Here is a 24,919-nt window from a genome sequence, read left to right on the forward strand (position 1 = left end):
ACAAGTACATCATAGGCAATGGGGAAGATCCAGCATTTGTGTACACATTAACATACAAGCAAGCACTGATGGATGTCACAGGTAAGACTGATCCCAAGACAAACCAGTGCATTGATTTGCGTCTACACCACATCCTAAAACAAATGGAACAAGTCACAAGTAACAGTACAAACCTGTTGCAACTTCAACACGAGCATCTTAGAAAAAGACAATGCATGTACCCAGCCCTAAGACAGTGACGAGTTCGTGAGATAACTTTACAAAGATCAAGGTACCAGAAGAGGAAGGCACATTAACCTCTGGTTGGTCCATTTCGGTATTATTTGGATGAGTCATAGTGATTTATATACCCTGAGTCTGTGGGAGGCCTTGAAAAGGAAAGGAGACCAGGTAAATGGGCAAATAAAAAGTACAAGTTTAATGAGATTTTAAGATTCAGCACCTGAATTTTCCCTTTTAACAAGGGAATCTAGAAAAGCAGTTCCTAAGAAAACAACATATTGACTCCTAGATTTTTGTTCTGAGGTCAAAGAATCAACATCTAGGACTATAGAGACATCGCACTATGTTGTGAGGGTTTTTACAGACCCTCTCAGCTTCAGTCTAATGACCAGAATTTGTATACAATCAAGTGCTTTACTTGGTGTTTTTTGGGTACAGAAATGGTCAGGCAGACCACATCTTCTTAACTCTGCCAACCCTGGCACCCTGTTTTAGATGTGTGTGCACTTTCTTAGACTGTACCATTCCCGGCAGGATACCAGAGGGAAAGGCTGTTAGAAAATGGCACTCAATTTTTAATTGGGAAGATTCCTTTCTGTCAAGAGCATTCTTTTAATTAGCCAAGTACCACATAGTTTTGATAAAGAAACCCAGCATCGCAAGCAAAAAGATACTTCCTAATTTAAATCCTTGAAAATTAACATGGAGAAACAAGAATGACAAGGATATCTACTTGATCTCTCTGAAAAGATTTCTGACTAAGCCCTTTCACAAGTACCTCCTGAGCAATGAGTAAGTATCCCCTCTATGTTTTTAAACTCCTCAGGAGTCCTGAGAGCAATACCAAACGCTGTTGGGCTTTCACCTTTCCTCTTGTGCCCCCTTGCCCATCCTCACCACACACCAAAGTGCCCGCTTGCAGAGGCAGGGGTGAGCATATGTGGGAGATCCCTTCAGACAAGATGTGGCCGTGTTCTCCTTTCCACTCTTCCTTGTCTGCAACATGGACAAATTCCTGGTGTCTGTGCTTCAGAGACTTTCAAATAAGTTACTGAAAGCACTGCAACACTCAGAAATGCATTTTAAGTTGAGGTCACACCATGTGCTCTGGCTATGGGGTGGCCAGCGGTGCACACAGGGATTTTCACTTGGCTTTAAGCTAGAGAGCATGTGCCTGGCTAGCATGGGAGCCCAGGGCCCAGCACGGGCTGGCCAGAGGATCAGCTCCACCTGCATCACACACAGCTCTACAACAGTGTTCCTAGGAACAAGCTGTACCCCAATTCAGTAATTTAGTCATAGCAGCAATTGTGACAGAAGCTAATTAAGAACCTCTCGGACACCTTGGGAAAGTGGGTTTATGGAAAATAAGGGTATCAGACCACTACAAACAGAACTCAGAGCTCCCACCTGGCTGCTGAAAGATGCCGCTTGCTTTGCCAAGATGCAGCAACCAACAGCCCCTCTGTTCTTGATTTCTTCCAAACAACCAAACAGGTGACCTCCATGAAGGGTCAAGGCAAGCCTGCTTTATTTCACATCTGCACCAGGTGAGGGACATTAGTTCACAAGGCCAGTAAGTGCCTCTCAGCTGAGGGGCAGAAATTAAGACACCAAACCTCCATTCGACATAGCTGGATCATAACTTTAATATCTGTTAAGCCTGCAGCTGCAAACTATACACAAAGCAAGCGCTCGGGTGAGGGAAGAGGATGAAATTCTGGAGAAGAATAACTGATACATAAGTATCTTAATCCTTAAGATACAAAAAGCTGCCAAAGACTTTTAACGGAGGCAGCAAATATATCCCCATAACGAAGTTCAGGAGTCCCCTTCATTCAGGAAGTCACAAGAGTCACCCACAATGTGAATGTAACCTTTGTGGACAGATTAAGTCCAGTAAGATCACTGGGCACTCTTGCAATGAAATGGATCTATGTGGAAAATGAACAACTGAGACTAGGAACAAACACCTATTAACTATTCTTTGGTAATTTACTCACCTTGGACTAACACCAGCAGCACTGATGAGGGAACCAAACAAATGGACTCACGTCTTTACTGCAATCCCAGAAAGCACCCGAGGAAAGCACTAGTGATTTTCCCTGGCTGACTTCACTGTACAAGGGAGAAAGCTGGAGGAATTACCAGGAATAAGGTGTTTGGTGAAGAGGGTGAGCACCACCCTCATTGCTATGCTCAAGCCAACACTGCAAAGTAGCTTCTGCTTCCTTAGGAATGTCCAACACATAACACCCAATTGTTACTGAGGGGTTGCTACCCAGTACTTACAAGCTGGGTATTACCGAACCCATCATTAAGTCACTAGTTTGATTACCTGTGATTATGAATACTGAAAATGTAATGTCCAAAGATACCCAAATTAACATGGTAGTCTACTGAAAAGAGCTGAGCGGTAAAATTAACTGCTTCCTACACTCACCAGGAACACAAAAGATCCCACTACTGAAAAGCCAATAGCAGGAAGAAAAGTCTGAAGGTCTGTTATGATTAAAGTTCTTTTCTCTCCTTCAAGTGCCTAATGCAAGATAAACCAGAGTCAGTTCCCCCACAGGAATAGACCGTTACTGTGTAATCCCATCAGTCAAACATGTACAAGGGCAAGTGCCCAGTTCTACAGCCTGAGCCAGCCTCAAAGGTCTACCCAGTTTAAAATAAAGCAAGTTGAAGGTCTCAAGCATGGCTTGACAAAACGCCAGCAAGCCCATTTCTGCTCGACCTCTGAAAGAACAATATTGCTACAGTAAAAACTGGGATGATTTGGGATGGAGGACGCAACCCCAAGCAGACCATTCAGGAGGGCAGGAAAGAGCAAGGGAGGGAAATCATCAAGAAACATTGGAAAAGATAAGACGGTCTGAAAATGTGCATGCCACTGGGTCTCAGCAGAGCCGTTCAAGAAACTGCTGAAGTGCAGTCACCAGACTGAACTCCATCCATCGCAGAGGCGTATCTGCCATTTGAACAATGGAGTGCACCCAACTTGCCTCCATGCGGAGCCCGGAGATTCCCTGCTGTACTGCCATTCCTGCACTTCAATGGGAAACCCCTGCGTTTCTCACCATGATCCTGGATTTCAATTCTGATAGCTAACCCAACAGGGCAACAAAATCAAATAAGAAAACCTGGCTTTTTCTCCTATTTCTCCTATCACTTATCTTTGGGCAGTTGGCATATCATCACCTTTCTCTGCCTCTATTTCTAATGCTGACTGGACCAAAAGTGACATATAACCAACCACAAAATATTCTGAAACTTAACGTCTGTATCACTACAAGCATTTAAAACCACTGAAACAGGCCCAATTTGTTTGCGTGCTTGCAGCCCTATCTATTTTGTTTCCCGTTTTTTGGGGGGATTTTCATACAGCAACAAGGATGGCTCCCTCCCCATGAGAAGTTATCTTTGCAACCTTTGAAGAAAGCAACCTGAGAGCAGAATACGCAGAAGCATGTGAGACTTGAGGAACTTTACATCATTGTCCATATTCTTCTGAGAATTGTCCAAAGCTTCCTATGAAAAAAAAAAAAAAAAACACAAAAAAAACCCAAAACAAAACAAAAAAAAATCAACAAAAAACCCCAAACAAAACACGGAGGAAAACACTACCAGGCTTTAGGACCACACATTGAGGTACACAGGGAGATCAGAGTCAGGAGAGAGGGACACTTTCCAGGGGTGCCTCTTCAGTAACCTAGAGACTCTGCTGACTCTGCAGAAAGATCAGCGTCCATGTTTGGAGGCTGAAGCTCAGTCCATACAAATACCCTTTTTGCCCCCTCACCCAGAGCTGGAATATGCTTCAATTAATAGATCAACATCAGGGCGAGGATTTCCAGACCCAGGATTTTTCCTTTGGCACCGGTGACACTAAAACAAAACAAACAAACAAAAAAAGGCAGCACCTCAAATCAAGCCCAAACGAAAACCTAAGCAGAACATGTTCCCTGTGACAAAGTGATCTTGCACAGTAGCTGGAGAGCAATCCTAGAAATACACATCCTGCCATACTTCACCAAGACTTGTTTTTCCCTCTATACTTCCACTTTTCAAAACCCCTAAAATAACCAAAGCAGTATGTTGCCATCATAGAACACCACAGGCACCATTACGACATCTTTAAAAAACAATGAACAACTCTAAAATTTGAAAGCTCCTTTGCTACCCCGTGGTATATAATTCGCCCCTTTTCAGAGAAAAGCCTGAATAGCCACAGACGCAGCGCCGTGAACTGATTCAGTTTAAGCCATCAACCCACAAGGGAAGTAGAATTGTGAAATGCCGACAGAAGATCTGTTTGCGAAGCACCCGTGTCAGTGCTCAGTGTGAGTAAATTATACTTCTGGGACACGTGCACATCTGGGAGAGCTCTTCTCTTGCCAGGATTTCCACAGAGATGGGAGGGAACTGCATTCCTTGCGGGATTTCCATCCAAGTCTCCACTACCAACTGGAAATTAAGCCTGAGGCTCACTGCTTGGCGTTACTGATGAAGATACTGAGTACAAAGATGAGAGGGACCGGAACGACACATGCAGACTAGCTTTAGGCAGTCCGGCAGGAACTGCATAAGGGACTAGAGCTACTCTGCAGTGGTGGCTGTGATCTCCAGCAGAGACAGGAGAACAGAGCATGTCCCAGCCTTGTCTTTCTTCTCAGCTTCAACCAACTGCCCATTTGGCACCAAAGCGGTGAGATACAAGCACACTCTGCTCCACCGGTGACAGAGGCAGGGGAAAGGCATTCATCTCAGCAGAGGACAGAGGCGTCAGTAACAGCTGAGAGTTTGGTGCCTGCCAAAAGGGTAGGAGTAGCATCCTGGAGTCCTGCATTTTAGCTGAGTATTAGGTAAGACCATCACCCTGGAATGCACACGCTTCACAGCTGGACCTGAAGGGCATAAGACCTATTGTCCCCACCCAGTCCCACATGAAGTTCGAGGGAGTTTGAATGCAGAAGGCAACAGGGGATTTGGGGAAAGACTGAGCCTCTCCTACAGCAAGCAGGACGACAGCAGATGACAGTGCAACGTGAGCTAACAGCAAGTTATCTTGCCACACGGAAAGCTTCTAGCTTGCGTTAGTTACGTCCGAGATGTACTCATTAACCTTGGAGAAAAAAAACAGTTTATTTATTCCATTGGCTTATTAGAGGAGATGGCCAGAACAGCTAAAATAGGAAAAGTTTCCACAACCTGGGACAAAAACGGTCCTGGGCTTTAGGCAGTTTATGAAGAACCATGAGCTACTACAGCAGCATACTCAGGAACCTTGGCTGATCTGGAAAATGGATAGATTCAGTTCATTTTGAATGACAAGAACATTCATGTCCCTAGCCCCCATTCCCTCTCGGCACCTCTGCAGGCCCTCAATGTAATGTCACCCTGCAATAGCCACGCTGCAGAATAGCCTACGCAAACTCCAGTTGTGCAAGCTGATACCTGGGACAGGCAGAGAAGGAGCAGAAGATCAATTTTTGCTCCTGGCACTGCTGAAAACTACAATTCAAATACGAGCGCACTTTTGAGACCTCCTGCACTTCTACAGTTTGGGCTTGATGGGCAATACCCCTAGGGAATCCGTCCCTGGGCTTCAATAAGTACAGCTTTAAATTACTGTATTCCTCTATGTATAAACAGTGTCATTAGACTTGTACTTTTAAAAATAAGATCAACCCAGGCCACGGCCAGGCTCTGCAGATAAAGTAGTAGCTTATCTCTTATAAATATTTTTAATATTTTTTAATTACAAGTAGTCCTCACTCCAGGTAATGTAACTTGACACGAAGTACCTGCACACACGCAGCCCCTAGACTTTCACAGAAAGCCCAGGAGCAACCACTCTATAAGAAAGGAATCCTACCTCACAGCAAAGTAGAGGAGGGGGCACATGGCCAAGATAGCCTAAATGTGGGGGAATAGTCATTTGGAGTAAATACAATAAAAAGGGATTTCAAAAACCCTTCATATAAAGGATCAAGGAGGTTAAAGCAAAAAACTGGTTCAAAAAGATGTACAAAACTGTTGGAGACCAACAGAAAACTCTGCCAAAAAATAACTTGCATTTAAATCAGAAATAAATGGCATCACACAATTCTGTTTTTAAAAAAAGGAAAAGAAAAGTGGAAATCTGTGTAAAGATCAGCATTTATAAAGAGTTATCATTAGCTCCAGAGACCAGCGTAGTTCCCATGAAGTCCTGATGGAAGGGGGCCTCCTGCCACAAAGAGTTTCGTTCCAGACGAGTCGTAGCAGTGGGTGTAAACAGCATTTGGGAAGAAATTTATGTCAGAAAAATAATTCCTCCAGGTTTCATCATGATTCTGTTAAAGGAAAGTTTAGATTGTTATTGTTGCTAAACAAACCCAAAACCTTGTTTCACAAGAGCAGAAGGTAGCTTCCAGAGCCTAAAAAGGGATCTTTTCTGGTAATAGTCCCTGAAGCTTCAGACAGATCAACTTGAACATACCAGAGTTGTCACAAAGCTTTTTCTGAGGACATTTGGGCCAAACATTGGAGGGGGGAAGGTGGAGGGTAGGGAAGATATCAAGTTTCATTAGTTTTTAAAGTTACATCACAATGATAAAAAAGATAATGGAGAGAAGTTAGACAAAGCCATTACCTGCTTTATAACAACATACAGGAAATTGAACTCAAGTGCCTGCCATGGCATTACCTCAGGAAGCCACAGTTTCTAAAATTGCACACAATTAAATTAATCTCTCTTACTTTGAGTACCACGTTGGAGTAGCATGTTTTTGAAGGAAGACAACGTATTTTGTGTTTGAGGTTCTGAAAATTCGAAGTTAGATTACATGCCAAAATACAAAGATATAAAATCTAGTTCATTTATGAATCAGTGCATAAGAAAAGGAGTCAGTATGCCTTACACTCAAGCAACCAACCATTCAATACTCTTTCATAAAGCTTTTGTAGAAAGCAATTCTGCAGTACTTCTTGCTTTTTGTGATTACGGGTATTGGTTACATGATCACTGTTCTGCTGGGACGCATTTCATACAGTCGCTCCCATGACTACAAAAAGAACCATTTCTCAAGCCCTACGGCACTCCTGTGTAAAGGGTCGCCTACAGCTACACGCAACTCACCAGCCAGCCTTTCCCAGTAGTCAACTTCAAAATTTCACTTCCTCCTAATTTCTGCTTCTGTCCATAGCAGGCACGTGGGGGCTTTTCATCCAGGAACCTCTGGGCTCTGATGTCGTAAAACAATAAAGAACCTTGCCCCGTTCCCACTGTGATGATGTGCTCGTAGAAGCTCACCGATCGAATACCTGTCAAACAGAGAAGGGACATACAACGCAGTAAGGAAGATGGATGCTTTGGCTCTGCAGCGCTGCTGCTTGATGTCTAATATTTTCTTTAAGAGGAGCCACCTAGTAGTATTCTCCACAACACAAGTTTCCCCACTGCTATGGAGCAGTGCAGATAAATCCCATTGATGCTATTGAAACAGCAGCTTCAATTACATATACTACTTCCCTTCTCCCTAGGCCATCAGCCACACTGATGGTGCGTAGTCAGAAGCTTCATTCTCAGCAGGCCCCGGCTTTGCCAGATAAGCAAAGATCATAAGCCATTTAGGATCAAGAGGAGCTTCGTGAACACTCTCAGTGAACGCACCATGAGCGAGTACATGGCAGCAGACGGAGGAAAGAGCATCACATTGGTTTCCTCCATGAGCCCACACCCTATCTAGCTACCTGCCAAGCTGCCATGTGACCGTGTGAGAAAAATTACTGTCCCAGCTGCCACCAAGTGCATTTAGCGGATCAACAAGCTAGCTGTAAGCAAGTATAATCATAATAATCACTAGTCACTTTGCTGCTAAGATAGGTCAGGCTCTTAAATAATTTTGAAGCTCCACTCAAATATTCTCACGCAAGCACACCTTACTCTCTGTAGCTGGCACTTTTAGCACTTCACCTAGCAATGAAAACAGACTAGGAATCCTACAACCTAAGCAACACCATGTTACGCCAGCACATGGGAAGCTACAGCAAGTTTCCAGTCCAAACAAAATATTCTAGCACAATTCAGTTATGCCATTAGATTGAGTAAAAGGAGTACATTTTGTTTCCACAAAAATCTAAACCTGAAGCCTCAGCTAAACAAGGATCCCTTGGAAACAGTCTTGGGGAGATTCTGTATGTAGGAATTTGCAATTTGCAAAATGTCCTGTCATCTCACCTCTATTTATTGTGCAAAAGGTTCGTTCTGTGTAAGCACTCTACCCCAAACAACTCTTTACGCAGATTAAACCCTGCCACACACATGCTTTTCCTTCCTGCACAACATAATGCCAGGTTGTAACTCCAGGGCTGTTCAAGCCCTCTTTAAAGTACCACTGAATTACAGCCTAAACAAGTATTCAAACAGGAGGGGAAAAGTAGTGAGTTATGCCAGCTACATCCACGTGCCAACTGCTGTCACCGTACCAAGTGGGACTGAACGTCACAAAACTTGTAACATACTGGAGTACGCCCAGCAGGACACGTGAGGGCAGACGTCTGAGAGGTGTGGATGCAGCCAGGGAGTTTCCCCTTCCCCTTTGTACAGAGTCCTGACTGGAAACACATCCTCATCCTTCCGCCTCCGCAACCTGATGTTACATCCCCAGCCACCAGCATCTGTGACACACACTTAGAACAGGCAAGGCCACATCATCGTGTGCTCCAGATGCGAGGTGAGGTCTTGGCTGCAGGCTTAATAGGTGGGAAAACACTGTGCAAGTCTCACACCTGCTGAATTAGATTTACCAGATTTGTATAAGAATCTCCACTTCAATTCAGAGAACTACAAATGCATCTGAGCAAGTTGGAGACATCTCTCCCCGCCATTACAAGGGCCTGGCTCTGGCAAATACACGCAGAAAGCTTTAAGCCCTCTGCAATCAGCAAGAGCAGTCACTTGGATAAGAGAAGGGCACAAGAAGGGACCTCCTCTTATTTTTGCTCCAAAAGTCCACTTGACAAGCAACCCAGCAGAACACTCACTTAACAGAAACAGGTGATGGAGTATGAAAGCAGATGGCATATACTTTTCAATGCAATTTATTAATAAAAAGCTGTAAAATGCAAAACAACTGTGGATCTTTCTCTAATCAAAAAAATTAACTGAAGAAATCCGTGATGTACCCATTACTAAGAGGATGTTTAGAACAGGCTTTCAAGAACAGCACTTCAAATTGGCTCCTAAGGGGCTGAAGTACCTCAGATTAATCATTCCCATCAAACTAAAAGCACAACCTGTGCCTAGAACTGATCACGGTAAGCTCTCTAACATACCCAGCACTCCACCACCTGGACCTGGACTATTTGGGTCAGCAAATTGAGACTCACTCCTGAGAGGCAGGGACGCTCTACAAATCCCAGAAGAAAATGAAGACGCAGTAGCGTGTCCTACACAAGGAGCAGACACAGAGTCCGTGCTGCACAATCTCTGTCCATTATGTTAACATTGCTGCCTTCAGGATATAAAGTCAAGGGCACACGACATAGTACTGCATGCCAGCTAAGCAGAAAGCAGTTGCTCTTGCAGATCAAGAAGTTGAGTCCAGGGCCTGCACTTCCCTGTACAGCTGCTGAGAAAAGCAACACTGACAAGATGTACCAAAAAGCATGAGCTACCTTCTCATGTAGAGCAGACAGGGTTACACTGGGTAAAAAACAGCCCCAGTTCCAGTCTTACTAAGCGACAATCTTTCTCTGACCTGCTTTTGTATACAACCCTAATGATCTGAAGTTAACTTGGACTTACCATGTTCATTTGGAAGCTGAAACCACATTCAGGTAACACTTCAAAGCATTTAAAAGTCAATCCAGATTTTAGTCCGCAAATCAATAAGCAGCCTACTTTCTAGAGGTGCTGCACCGCTCCAAGTCCCAGTGAGATCAATAGAAAGTTGAAACACTTGGTATCTTGGGAATTAATATTACTCAAGTGCCTCCACCACCATGCCAAGGAAAAAGATCTGCCTACTACGCAGAACAGAACATAGCATTGAACAAAGGCTTTCTCCAGACATAAACTGGAGATGCCCCAGAGATACTACCTACGCACAGATCATCCCCCCAGCAGGGATGATCACATACTCAAGGCAGAAGCTTTCAGCCACCAACCACCACTGGGCACCACACTCCAGTGTCTTGGTATTTCTTCCCTATGATACTAAAGGGTGACAGTGTCAAGGACCTCCACAGAGCCCTCACTGATAGGGTCAGGACAAGGGCTGTTGCTGGTAAGGTGTTCAGGTGACAACATGTGCCGGTGAAGCACCTTTTCTCATATTATAGAAACCGATCCCGTATCTGAAAGAAGCAGACCCTGACATTTATCTAGACAGCACTGTTCAAACTCCAGTAACCACATTAATAAAACTTTCCAAACCCTTGCCTACATGCTTTCTCTTTTGATAACTTGCCCAATAAAGAGATGATGCCCAGAGCCAAGCTAAATAAGGACTGCAACTTATTAGTCTGGGATTAATATGGTTTAAAATGGGCATCACAGTGCCTTCTCATGCTTGAAAATAAAGGGTATGGGAAGAAGCTTATGAGGCCATGCACCCTGCAAGCCCTCATGCTTGGCCCTGGTATAAGGTTCAATTTGACATACTGCATCCACATCAAGAGTCTCACTCATGACTTTAAAATTACAAAGCAAGCATTCACTCACAGCACAGACTCCCAATATGATAGCACAGAGCAGACAACATGCTTTTTTTTCATTCCCAGAGAAAAATACAGGAATAGACAGTATTAATAGCAGTACGAAGGCTGGATTGCTTTGAGATGAATTAAAACAGAATAAGACACAGTAAAAAATAAGTATAAGTAAAATGCAGTTTTAAAAGTTCAGTAATATTTGGAGGGTGTACAACTTAGCTGATCATAAAAGCACTAACGTTGTCTATCACTAGATTTCAGAGTTGCTTTTAAGTTTGGTTTGTTGGTTGTTCAAGGAATACTGTCATAAAAGCTAAACCTACATATACTATTAATGATTTAGTCTATCACATGAAAAACCCTTCCTATTTATTAAAAGCTTATCTTACTGCAGTCTTAATAGCTACTTCTGCAAGCAAACCATTTGAAGCACCCTTTGACAAATTTCTTACCACTGCCTCGTTCTTTGGAACAGACGGATTTAACATTGTGAGAAGGCTGCCTTGGATCCAGAAAGGAGACATGTGCCTGTGATCCTACTGCATACACTGACCACTCCTGACCATAAGCCAAACACACGTTCTCCCTGCAGTATGGCAACTTTGTGGAAAGTAACTGGAAACGGAAGAAATAAAAATCAACCCGTTATGAGAAAAGAGCAAGATGTTAATAGAACAATTCTGCAAGCTATGTTCAAGGAAGTTGCAGTGAAAAAAACAAAATGCAGCTAAAAAATAAGTTCACCACAAAAACAGAACTTTAAGAGAAAAGCAACAACCTGATGCAGAGAAAAAAACCTGAAGGAGATGAGATGCCTTATCTGAACCACACTGAGATTTATAAAGGCTGAAGCCAAGTATTATGCAAAGAAAAATGAAAATTTTGGCAAATTGTTTTAAATCTTTCTAAGCTGCTGTTATTTCTTCAGCAGGTGCACACAGACATCAGCTCTCAGCTGAAAAAGCTTACCTCATACACTAGCATAGATATTCTGGGTTTGATCTGCAATTACACTTAAATTAGTGCAACTTCCTTTATGAACACTGCTAATCAAGTATCCATCATACTCCATGGAAAGGTTCACTTCAGCTCACCCAGAACTGGCAGAAAGTTAAGAGCCCTTCCCGCCCTCCAAAATAAGGGGAGCGAGGAGTTTCTCTCCCGAAGTTCTAATTTTTAGGACACTTCATTTTACATAAAGCTTTTAAGTGTTTTACAAACACTGTTGCTCTTCCTTCAAGCGTTTAAAGGAGATGAAGAATAATGAACAGCCTTAACTGCTAAGCCATTTTTTAAATTTAACACCAACAAACAGAAAAGCACCTTTGATAGTGTGTGCTCTGCTTTCCAAAGATGAAAATACCCATCTAGGGACACAGCTCCCAGCTCCTATAAAAAAAAAAGTAAGAGAGTTAGTTTCTGTATTATAGATGTCCTTAAAAACTCACACTCTACTAGGCAAGCCGCGTACTCCAGACTGAACTCATCCATAATCCTGTACATGCTTATAAAGATACGTTTTCATTTTATCCTGATCTTGATGGAATGCAATACAGCACAAATGTGCCAGGTAGAATAAGAATTAATAAAAGAGTAAATAACCAAAACTAACTTTCAAAAGTAGAGATCTTGTTAGACAATCAAACAATGAATTATTAGACAGTACAAGCTAGAGTTGGCAATTCTCTTCAGCAGCTGCCACACGGATTCTGACCCTGAAGCAAACATTTCTTTCCAGGCACTACTCCGCTGAAAAGCTATTTGAAGTCTCCATCACAGAGGAGTAATTAACAGCTGTAGTGAAAAATAAAGTCCACAGGAGCACCCTGCTTCTGAGAGCACATCCACCTTCGCTTCAGACCTTCTATATTCTTTGAGGGCAGAAAGAAAAGTAGTGGAGGATGAGCTGCTACTCCCACTAGTAATAAGAGATCAGTATGGGGCAGGTTAACATTTACTGCTTATCAAACGCCAACAAAGTAACACCAAAGCAAGCACTGGTGCCTGCCCTGTGTGTCAGTCACCTCAACTGCTGAGCAATCCAGTAACGATTCAGCCCTCAGAACAGGAACTGCCTGAACGTTACCTGGTCTTCATGAAAGGGGAAGGAAAGTAGCAAGAGCACTCAAGAGTGGGACTCAAGCTGCAAGAGGTGTTTTGGTGCTTTATCTGCTTCTTGTAAACATTCCTCCCCACTCCTCCTTAGGGTGCAAGTCTAAAATCAAACCCACAGGAAAATTATTCCTTCTGATAACATATGTTTTTTTTTCTACTGGACTTCTCCATTCACGTGGGGAAGAAGCAGACATAGTAGATAAAGACAACCATCTCACATGAGAAGGATGCAAAAGGATCAGGTAAAAAATATTAGGTTGCTTCTCCGGTATTTCTGATTTAGATTACTTTTGTCTTTTTCTAATGCATATGGACAGTTTTAGGACGTCTTTAACTGTCTTGCTTATCTCACTGACCTTGTTCTTATTGTTGAAAGCCAATGCTCGGACTTTGCAGTTGTCAGGATTGGTGTTCTCCTTGGGGATATCCTTCAGAGCCCTGTGTGTTATGTGGGCATAGACAGGAACTTGAGAGAGATTATGCCTGGCATCACTTTTGGACAACACATCCTCTGTGACTTCCCAGAGACCCATCGAACCGTCCCGGGAACCTGAATAAACAGTCCAAAAATAAATAGTCCATTTCATATTTACATAACTCCCCTTTTTAAAAAAGGAATAAACAATAAGGTCTGAAACAAAGAAAGGATACTATTAATTTAATCTAACTGAACACACTGTTGGTGCCTATATATTAATTATTTTTACCAAAAACATGACTTTACTGAGCTGTAAAGTTCATAACGTTATGAACTCCTTGTCAACTGATTTGTCTACCTGGTTTCCAAGCAGCTAGATCACTTCATCTGTTTTCAAACCAATTAAGATGCATCAAAAAACACAACCCTGTACAACAATCACCGTTAGAGATTTACACGTAGAATAAACTCAGAAGTGACTGAATAGCCTATGCGTTCAGCCTGGCTTACCAAGGCTGAGACTGACAGTCCGTTAAGCCAATATAAAAACCTCCAAGAAAAATCAGTTTGGGTTCATTTGATTTCTGCAGGTATGCTCACAGATATGTACACACATATTTGTGAACTGAACAGGAACAACTATTTCAAACCACAATGTGTACTGATTTGCATCAAATCTATTTTTTAAATAGAAACTGAGGCTGAACAAGCAAGAACTCATTTTATTTTTCTACTGAATTTGAAGATATTAATCCAAAACATGAATCAATAAGAGTAATAATACTGGATGAAGAAAGCTGAATGTCTTTGGTTTGTAGATCCACACGGGCTTAATCCAAGGCCCTATACCCATCCCTTCTGGTGTTTAGGCAACTCACTTCCATCTAAGTCAGCTCTGACAGATTTGACTTGTACCTCAATTTCTTCCCTACACAATGTGAAAAACACATCCCTCCTTCTCTCACAGGGAATGCATAAGAAATATTTCATGTCTTGAAGATGCCAGAAAAAACTAAATATCTACATCAGCCTATTAAATGTATAGGCTTTGGTACATCACAGGGAATAAGCTGCAAAGACAGTTAAGCAAAACATCTTGTTGCAATACAGGTGGTCCAGCACAGCAGAGATGGCTTTGCCCCCTCACAGATGGATTCACTCATTTGCCACTATCACCTACTACAGCCAAATACAAAAGGAGCTTCCTAATGGCACTGCATAGCAGCAGGCAGCACAGGACACTACATCCTGCCAGTCAGTTTACATGTTGATGGTCTTTAATGGTACCTAATCTTGTTTGTTATGGAGGCTGAATACTCAGCAGTAGAATTTCTAAACATCTTGACATACTTCAGGAGGAAGCTGTCTCTTTTAACAGCCCTAGCAGGGGAAAAAGTCAATGTATGTTGTTCAACTGGTTAGCCCTGAAGCCAAGGACAGTATCATTTGTTAATGGCTCATGCAATTATTCATCCCATCTGAAGCTTTTGCCATGGAAATATTTTCATCAGGCCAGTACAACTGAGTGGACTGATGCATTCTCCCTCAGCTATGGCTGCTTAGTCAAGAGTTTAATTTTATGCTTACAGACTACTGACATACACTGCTGAAGGTTTTACAAGCGGAGTCCTGCCTTGTTCTAGTTAAAGTTAAGACAAGCAAGAGGAATAATCAAGCCCCTGGTCCTCTTTGTACTCTCTCAACAGTTTTGAAGGCAGTGAGAAAAATATACTGCCAAATCTCAGACCTCAGGCTATATGATCAGTGTGATCTGCCGTGGGACGAAATGCCCTTTCTTCTTCCTGTGGCATTTAGCCTGCCCCAAGAAAGTCACAAAAAATTTGCATTTAGTTTCTTAATTCAGATAAAGGTATTTGCTATATCCTCAATGTTTGGAGTTCATATATTTCTGCTCCACACTTTCAGATACAGATGTAACTGAAATCTGTAAGATTAAAACAATGTCAGAAGTTAGTTGTCTTTGTTTTCTCCTGATTAGGATCATCAGCGAAGTTCTGAAGAACTCAGTTTAGCAATCAGACTTGCTAATTGCTTTCAACAAGTTTTCCCTGGTGTCTCAGGTCTGGAGACTAGAACCTACATCCTGCCGTAAGCATCATACAACAGAGGACATGACAGTCTTCTACTCACACCTCCACCCTTAAGCACGCAGAAAACATTGAGAGCAACACAGTTCAATCTCACGTGCTGTGTCTCTATTCCATTGGGTCCTTATCTTTCCCTTGGATATCTGTAATCATCTCTGCTGTTCTCTTCAAGCTTACTAGCTGACAATGTTTTTTTTAAATGCAGGTATTTGGGTTGGAGACTTGCAAGGATCAAGTTTTATATTAAATTCAAACTAAAATTCCAGGATTAGCTTTTTGTTTTTTGGGGAAAAAAAAATATCTTACTGACTAACAATTCAAGTATTTGATTTTTATGAGACTGTTATGATTTTCTGACACCTGCAACTTGACACCTTTCTGTACAGAATACTACACCCTGTCAGCACAGACAGTAAATTAATGCAATAGCATATTAGTATTGCTGCCTTTACCTAAGTAAGTAATACTTTATGAAATTACACTGATTGTCCGACTAGTTACTAAAAAGTTAGTAACTGACCTTTTGTATTACCGCCTGCTGTATTAACTGCCATAGTATATGTGCATACACCCCCCTCCCCAAACTGAGTTTTCATTAATTAGTCTTCCATAGGATTTCATGAAACCGATATTGCTCTTCTGTATTCCAAAGTTATTAACTGATAACCAACACCCCTCTTGAAATTATTCTTCTTGTGTGGAATCCTTCCCTGTAATTCACTGTGTTAGAGATCCTCTCATGGCAACACCTATTGGAAAGACAATAATATTCCCTCCGATACTAGAAAAATCAAATCTAGACCAGGGCCCTGCAAATAAAACGAAGTGAAGCACTGTACTAAGACCAAGAAGGGTTTAAATAGCCAAGGTAGTTCCAAGTGGTTTCAAATGCCCTGATAAAGGTGCTTTCCTAAGACCTATAAAGTACTGTACATCAGTATAAGACTCCGGAAAGGCAAAAAAAAAAAAAAAAAAGAGAGCAAAAAATTTACTTTACCAGAAACAGCCATAGTATCGCTGATCCATGCAATTGAAAATATCCAATCCTTATGTCCATCCTAAAAGAAAAAAAGACAGATTTTTCTCTGCCATTATACTCTAGAGTAGTCTCAAAGCAGACAAGTATTCTTCACTTTGATTTTTAGTACAAACTGAGGAGGACAGACCTATGTTAAAAACATACAGATAAGATTCCAGTATCAAGCTGGAGCAGTTTAAATACCTAACAGTAATTTTAACTTTTTTGATTTTGAAGTGTATAATTAACAGAGAGCAATTAGGTGATGGAAAAACAGGTCTCTGACCAAGGACAAACTGATCTCAATTCTAAGGACTTAGATTTTTCCATTTTGAAAGCAGCGTTCTTCACTTCTGTAAAGTAGCTACATACTTTTATTTCCTCAAATGCACATCCCTACCATAAAAAGTAACCAAAACCTTATGTTTACAATATATGACCGACAGATTAATTTTTCAAGACTGTTAGTTCAAGAATCTTTTCTTTAGCAGGTGAGAAACCTATGGGAAAAAAAGACCATAATGCTCTAGTTCTGTCTGAAAAGCTGCAAAGTCACAGCAGCACGCAAATGAAAAGCAAGTCATACAAATCTTCAGAGTTGAGCCTTTCTGCAGCTGGTTATCTGCAGAAACTCTGACCTGACCTTTGCTGTTGTAGTTAACGTCTACGTAAAGTCCTGAATCAAAAAGGAGAAATGAGAGAGAAGTGCTTACAGGACACCACTATACTCATTTCAGCCTTTTTTAAAAAGGCCTCATGATGTTTCAGAATTATAAGCAGTACCAGTGTCTATCAAACCGTCATAAGCCACTGGGTTAGAACTAATACTCAAATCCAAGTTCAGCCTCTGAAATAATACATACATAAGCTGCACTGGAGAACAGGAAAATTTAAACAACTTGTATCATATCTTTTCAATTTCTCAGAAGAGCTTTTTCACTAAAACTAGTTTCAGAGGTCATCACCACAATTAGACTTTAACATTTAGGATTTTGTTACATTTTCAGTGCTTAAAAGTAATCTGAAGTAGACCTGAATGAGGGTGAGGAAGAAGAAATTTGACTCAGAACCCTGAGAATCGTCTCACATGTTTGTGTACTCACTCATATTTAAGACATCTTGCCACAAAAGACAACTTAATTGGGAACGTTTTCAAGCCTTCAGAAATTCACTCTCCACTACAGGACTCCCAAATCTTAACCTTGCTCTGACTTTATGCACTTCAAAGTGGTCATTCTTGTAAGTGACAGAATAAACTTTCCCCGAATACTCCCACTTACATCTCCCACACAGACAGGATCGAGAGTAGGCAGACGATAAATTGCAAGACTGTTGGGGTTGTCTCCACCCGTGGCTAGGAGGGTCCTTGAGGGGTTGAGCTCAATGGCATGAATACCACAACCCTGCTGGTTCACCATGCCGGGTTCACGATCTTTCAGAATAGGAATCTTGGTAATTTGACCAGTCTGGACATCTACTACAAATAACTGGGGAAAAAAACCACAGGAGATGTAAGTCATCATCAAACAGATAAAAAACCCAAGATGGTCAAATATCCTCCCTATTTTCAGTTGACATTCTTTTCAAGTTGGAATACACAAATGCTGCAAGCATGGCTGAAAAAGGCATAAATTCCTTCTTAAAAGAAGTAAACTAACAATTACAGTGGGTTTTATTTCAATCATCCCATTTGGTTTTCACAGCAATAGGAGAGAGAAGAGAAATTTGTCATGGGAGGTTTCCCATTTAACAAAACACTTGAATCTAAAACAATTTTCCCTGTTCAATACCATGACAAAACAATATTGTTTTCCAGTTTCCCTGTACAACAATGAGAAAGAGACCCAGCTCAGAACAGCCAGTAAGCCCCAGGGCGCTTAGCACAAGTCTTCTGCCTCCCAGATAAGTTACTTACCCTGAAGTTCTGGCTTTGGCAAACTAACACTTTACAAATTTATATAATTGGAGTTTATTTTCCGGTGATGTAGAATCACAGCCCAGGATTATAATTAAATTCCACACATCCCCACTCCCCTTAAGTTTGTTCGTTCTATAACCAAAGAACGATGTCTCAAAGCCTCTGGAAGTGAACTGAAAATGAAGACAACAACCTAAAAAAGAAAACTCAATGCAATTTAAAAAATATACACCTCAAGTAAGTTGTTCTGAAATCCTTTGTCAGACATTTCTAGAAGGACAGAAGAGAAATCTAGAGGTTCTCAGAGAGAAATTACACTTACAAGTTGGTTTTGGTGAACTCTCACAGACTGTAGATCTGTTCTTTAATAAGCGTAAAAAAACCCAAGAAAATTTAGCAGCATATCTATTATTCTTGATGTACTGAACTTGCAGAATATTAATGTCAAATCAAAACGTGATAAAATATGGTATGTTAAACTCATTCGACAGAGAAAGCTGAAATCCATTCATCGCTATTTGTGTGTTGTGTCTAGAATTACGCATCACCTTCAACCTGCATCTGATCTTCCTCTGTAGGCAGTGGTCTTGCACAGATGACTGTTCCTACAGGGACTGAATTTTCATATTTCATTTTTTATTTTGCATGCAGGTGTGGGGTCAGGCAACAGCTGAAGTGCCGCTGAGTAGGATGGAAGTACTCCACTTCTCCCAAGCCTTACAATGCAGTTTACTGCCTGAGACAGCTGGTAAAAACATGAAGCACACAGCAGCCCCTCTGCCCTAACCACACCCCTGAAAATTAACACCTGCACTGTAGGATCAGGACCACTAATTCCCTCTCCTCTCATCCTCCCTTGTCCTTCCCCTATCAGTGTATACCCTCTTCTCTTCCTCAGTATTTCCTTCCAGCAGAAAGGCCCAATTCCCTCTCCTATTCTCCTTCAACTACTGAAAAAAAACCCAAAATCAACAGTTAAGTACCTAAGATTAAGGCTTGCAAGTGTCATCTACAGGTCCTAAAGCTGGCACCAGAAGTGCTAATTAACAAAACACATCCACACCTCAGGATGTCCTGGACTCAGGAAAATCGTGCTTCAGCTGGAAGAGATTCACACTTCAAAGAGCACCTCAACAAGTATGAGGACTGAAATTAAAAAGCCTTCACATTCTCTAGTCTGACAACACTATCATACATCCGTGTTTGATACTAGGTTAATAAAGACTTACTCTAATGCAAAATTCCTTTAGCTAAACTCTAAACTAATTGGCCTGAAAACATAACGAACTTGGAAACCCACAATGCTGAAGCATCAGACCCTCACATTTCTGTCCTGGATCTTCAATCTCAACATCATTTTCCTGTAACAAGTTTCCAAATTAAGATATTCTCAGAAGCAGCAACAGGACATATTTCTTTTAGTGCCTTCATCTGCTTGTACCCTACTCTAATCCATCATCAGCCCTGGAATTGCTTTGTCATTTCATCACTTTTCTCCTCCAGTTGCACAATATTACCGTAACCAGAACGGCAACTGCTCTTAGGGCAAGAAACTTCGCAGAGTTAAGGGACTGGCTTTGTAGTTTCAGCTGTAAAGTTTTAAGCAGTAACTTCTCTCCTTGCTTGGTAAGGAACCTGGCACACTGTGTGTATTTTAAAAACAACCACCACCGCCCTAGAATAAAATAAGCAAGCACTGTCTGCGTATGCTAGGACTCTTGCATCACCTGGGGCAGGACAGGAAGCCAGAAGCTCACACTTGCGAGCTGCACCACTGATTGCCAAGAAGTCTTCCCTGTAAATCCAGCAAACCGAAGCCAAGAGAAGCCAAACAGTTGTTACACACTTCTAAAGCCAAAAAGGGAGAAATGTTAAGAAACAAGATAGGCACCCAGCTAACAACACAGAAAATTTGAATACCATTTCAAGAGTTTTAAAGACGCTAGAGTAAATAAAGTACAAAATATCCGACTGCTTTTAAACAAGTGCAGCCAAAGCCGCAGCATACAATGACATAAATCTGAAGAAAAAACAGAAATTGGCCTACTTCCTTCCAAGCAAACTGGTACCTTCACTACTCTTGAAACAAGTACATCTGCAAATAACTCCAAAGCAGCCTGGCCTCAGAGTCCTGACAAAGTCTTGATAGCTGAACTGTACATTTATTTTTTTCTTTATCTCAAGTAGGAATAAGAACTTCTTTTCCAGCTACTCGTTATATAGAAACTAAAAACCAGCCACAAAAACTCTCCCTGGATGCAGTAAACCCCCACCAACCTCCAGACAGTGAATTGTGCATATTTGTCCCTTGACTTTAAGCTTTGCACATAATTCGGTTCTTCCCGCTAGTAAAATGTATGCATGTCAGCCATTAGCGTGCCAAATAACTGGACATCCAGGATTTACCAAGCTAGGCTTGCTTTGGCCATCTGCCAGAAGTCCAAGGACCACACTTCATCTGTGAGACGGAGCAGACTCAGCTATCGTGTTCTCTGCGGAACAACCTTGTTCTAACAAGGAAACAGGCTGGGTGACATGACAGAGAGAAATCCATCTTCCTCCCTTTATATTATTCTTTTTTTAAAGCAATTCAGATGTCCAGCTTGCAACAGTGCTATCACTAGAGGATCAAGGCACACAGGCATGGCTAGGTACTACAGTTGTCATAGCCATGAATCTTTATGATCTGGCCCTACTTTTCACACCCTATGAGATTACTAGCTGTATGCTTATTTTTCTTTTGGTTTGCAGAAGTGGTGAGAAGTCATTTTGGCAAATGGATCCCATACAATTACTACGTGGCTGTCCCCTTTTCAAACTGCTTATGATCAAATTAATCAAGAAACTGCCCCAGTACATTGACTAAGGAACTTCATTAATCAACTTGCCAAAAGTAAAGACTGTGGCAGGGAATCGAGTGTCTGAGGACCAGAGTCTGAACTGCAAAACTCATCCTTCTCTTATGTAGAATATTGAGAGCAGAAGGGCTTGCCAGGCTCTTCTGTCAAGTCTACTTCCATTTTCTGACCTGCCTTTCGGAGACAACGGTTTATGGGGAAAAAGCCACCAACTGAAGTTACCAATTCATTAAATACAAGTGCCCTTCCCATGCATCTTTAACAGAAAGCATTGACTTTTTACAAGAAGATTAAAAAACAGGCCTATGAAACGCCATTTCAAGGCAGCATGTAGACTCTCTCGTGTCCTCTGCTGCTGCCCCTGCACACAGAACAGCAGATGAACAGGCAGCCCTATCTTTTAGCTGATCGTACAAATCAATCGGAACAAAACCAAAGGGTGCCACCCTGAGCTACAGCATGTTTTTATTACATAAGCAGGATGGACGTAGATTTACAAGGCACAAAACATGCATGAAAGACTGCTTATTGTTCACACAAGAAGCGCTCACGATACGCTCTGCACCGCAGCTCTTCACATTCTGCTCTCAGAAATCACAGGCGCACTCCTGTCATTCACGCTAACATTTGAAAGAAACCCAAAATAAACACATTGCCTTGCTAAAAATAGAGTCACTAAGAGAGAATCAATCGCAGTGAAGTTTCACAATTGGCATAAGCCAATCTTTGAGAATCCACGTGCTTCTTCCTCACCCACCCAGACAGTCTCACCACCCTTGTGACAGCAGCTAGCGCTCAGGTAGCTGCGAGGTCAGCTGGATCATATCTCTGCCTTCGGTGAAAACTAACCCTACAAGAAAACCCGCCTGAACACAAAGCAGCAAGCTGATCCAGCTGACTCTCCAGCCACGCGCACATCAGTGCCAGCAAGAACGAGCAGGTGGGAACATCCCGTTCTGCAACAGCACAACTCCAGACCAGCTGAAGCTGGTCACAAAAATTTCACCCTCAGCCAAGCTGGAAAATGACATCATTGTTCTCCTTCAAATTTGTTTTTTGCTAACAAAACAACAAAAGCAAGACAATGCTTACAGTGTCATTACACCAATACTACTGCTGGTCACACTGAGTAGCACTGTTTGATTTTCCCCAGTTCTCAGTCTTGCCTCTTACTCAGATTGTAAACATCTCTCTTTTCCATGTTCATAAAACACTTAGCATAAGGTCCTTCCGTTCTATGGCAATACAGATTTATTAATAGATGTCAAGCCCCAAAGAAACGTGGACTCTAAAGACTAAGCTATCAAACTGGTATGTCTCCTTTCCAGTGGAGATCAGGACATGGACTCACCTTAGCACAAAACCTACACACTACTTGCAGTACAGGCGACGCAAGTGGGTAACGGCCTTACACATCCTCCTTGAAAGGGTCCAGAGAGAAACAATCCAGAATATAACGAAACCATCTAAGAAGTGAGCAGCAGTAAAAGCAGCCAGCAAGTTACCGACTCTGAACTTACATTTCCAGAGACAAGACCATGCATTCAGGCACTCCACCTTGCTATGAAACTCTGAAGCACTACTAGCCAATGGGCACACACTTTGATGTCATTGAATTTGTTTATTGCCAAAATCACATTTGTCAGTTTTTATTTGTGTCTTGCCCTCTGTGTTTAACTTCAGGACGCTGGCAGGCAGTTAACACATGTCGAGAGATGGCAAAGGATGGAGAAGCGAGAGACTTCGCCTGCTAAAGGGCATCTCTACCACCCACACCATATCTGGCACGGAAACTACCAGACTCTGAAGACAGACATGGGTATCACATGCAGTTGTCAGAAAACCAAATACACTTAAGAAACAACACCTGGCTATTTACTCACAAGCCACTGAAAAAAAGGTGACTGGAAGTGTCAGTTAGAGGCATCAGAGATTTATTTATACTGACTTTCGATCACTGTTCAATGGAGTTTGAGGAGAGTTACAAACTGCGGGAGCAGGACTTCTCATTCCCTCCCTGGGACAAGAAACGAGCAGTTTTCTTGATTTTTCATTACCTGTGCAAAGCCAGAACATAGGTTAACTTGCAAAGCAAGTGGAAATCATTTTCCCAGAGAGAGTCCACATTCACGGATGGAAGAGTAACTGTGCATAGTATTCTCACCACTACAACCCCAGGGCTACAAGACTAGGTTACAATTGTATGAGATGCACAGAACAGACATGGGATCTCTTGAACAAATTAAAAGTCTCTAAGAAGAAACAAGAACTGGTGATTTACAGCAGGGCATCCAAGGCAACATATGAATCCACCAAAGAGAGAAAAGGTATCAGCTAGCATTCAGAAAGCAACCCATTCATGCCTTGGAAAAGCCACCTGAGAAAAAAGAAGAGAGCATTTGGCAAGGAAGTTTTTAAACACAAATACATATATCAGGCCTGCCTGGGGAGAAAAGAAGAAAAGCAAACAAAAATATTATATTCCAGGTGATTATATTCTCAAGCAACTGGAAACTAATAAGCTTCTTGTATTTAAGGAATGATTTACAGCTCTTGTATTTTTTCATCCTTAACTTCACAATTAGCCAAAGAATTATGTCCTGAACACATACGTAGAACTAAGGGAACAAAAGAAGCTGCAAAATGATTATTGGAACTTCTTTTTAGAAGCTGCTTTATTCTTCATCATTTCCTGAAATAGTAAAAAAAAAAAAAGAAAACTACAGCAACCTCATGTTCAGTGTTTTCGTTTGCCATAAGCTTGTCTCCTACATTAAGTCTGAAAGTTTCTCTAAGAAGCTTGAAGAGAAGACGCTGATTATAGACAGTATCTTCTTCCGAGACTTCACGGTATCAGCCTTTGGTAATTTACATACTGTCATGACACACCCTAAACGTCTGCACCTCTCAGAGGTTTGCCTGCTCATTCATTTGAATTTGAAAAACATTAAGAAGCCCATTGCCTACAAGATCCAGGAGATTCTTGCAACATGAATCCTGCCTCAGAAGAGCCCAGGTGACTGTGTTTGAATTTTTAGACACTTGAATGCTCGTATAGGTTCCATAATTCTAAATCTATCAGAAAAAGCATGCACCTTTAAGAAACCCAAATATTTGATTTACAGCTGGCCAACCGTGAGCACCATGATCCACTGGAGAACAATAAAGTTATTTCATATACACAACTATATCCAGAGATATTTTCAAGGATAAAAAGTCACCCCAAATAATTAAACAAGTTATAATCCTCATTAAAAATGAGCAATTGACAGAGCTCCATATTCTCTTCAGTGTTTATAGTGACTAGTACTGTCAAGTGACTAAAACCAAACCTACTCCTCTATGACAGGAGTGTATTTTTGTTTTGTTATTAAAAATAGTCAATCCTTCTGGCACAGCATACCCAAGGGCAATTTATAAATTAAATGCTAAAAGTTCTGTGCCACATTCAAGCTTTGATTAAAATAATGCTACGGTTTATATTTTTCTGTTGCATTAACTTTAATTACACGCAACTCCAATGCAGCAAACCCCATTAAAGTCAACCAAGCTGTTTTA

General features: G+C 41.6%; 1 protein-coding gene across 6 annotated transcripts in view; it reads right to left on the reverse strand.

Annotated features, from left to right (window-relative positions):
- The window catches only part of LOC142074758 (DDB1- and CUL4-associated factor 12), a 31,983-nt gene that overhangs the window by 3,909 nt on the left and 3,155 nt on the right, over nucleotides 1–24,919 (reverse strand). For 2 of the 6 annotated variants that reach the window (XM_075135628.1, XM_075135626.1), the window contains exons 3-8: nucleotides 17,866–18,072; nucleotides 16,565–16,625; nucleotides 13,398–13,591; nucleotides 12,250–12,315; nucleotides 11,379–11,541; nucleotides 7,349–7,533 (exon numbers count right to left, since the gene is read on the reverse strand). In XM_075135628.1, coding sequence (XP_074991729.1) covers nucleotides 7,349–7,533; nucleotides 11,379–11,541; nucleotides 12,250–12,315; nucleotides 13,398–13,591; nucleotides 16,565–16,625; nucleotides 17,866–18,072 — 876 coding nt within the window. The other 4 variants (XM_075135625.1, XM_075135627.1, XM_075135624.1 and 1 more) reach the window with 4 other exon arrangements.

The sequence above is a fragment of the Calonectris borealis genome, chromosome W (genome assembly GCF_964195595.1).
Source record: "Calonectris borealis chromosome W, bCalBor7.hap1.2, whole genome shotgun sequence".
NCBI lineage: Eukaryota > Metazoa > Chordata > Aves > Procellariiformes > Procellariidae > Calonectris > Calonectris borealis.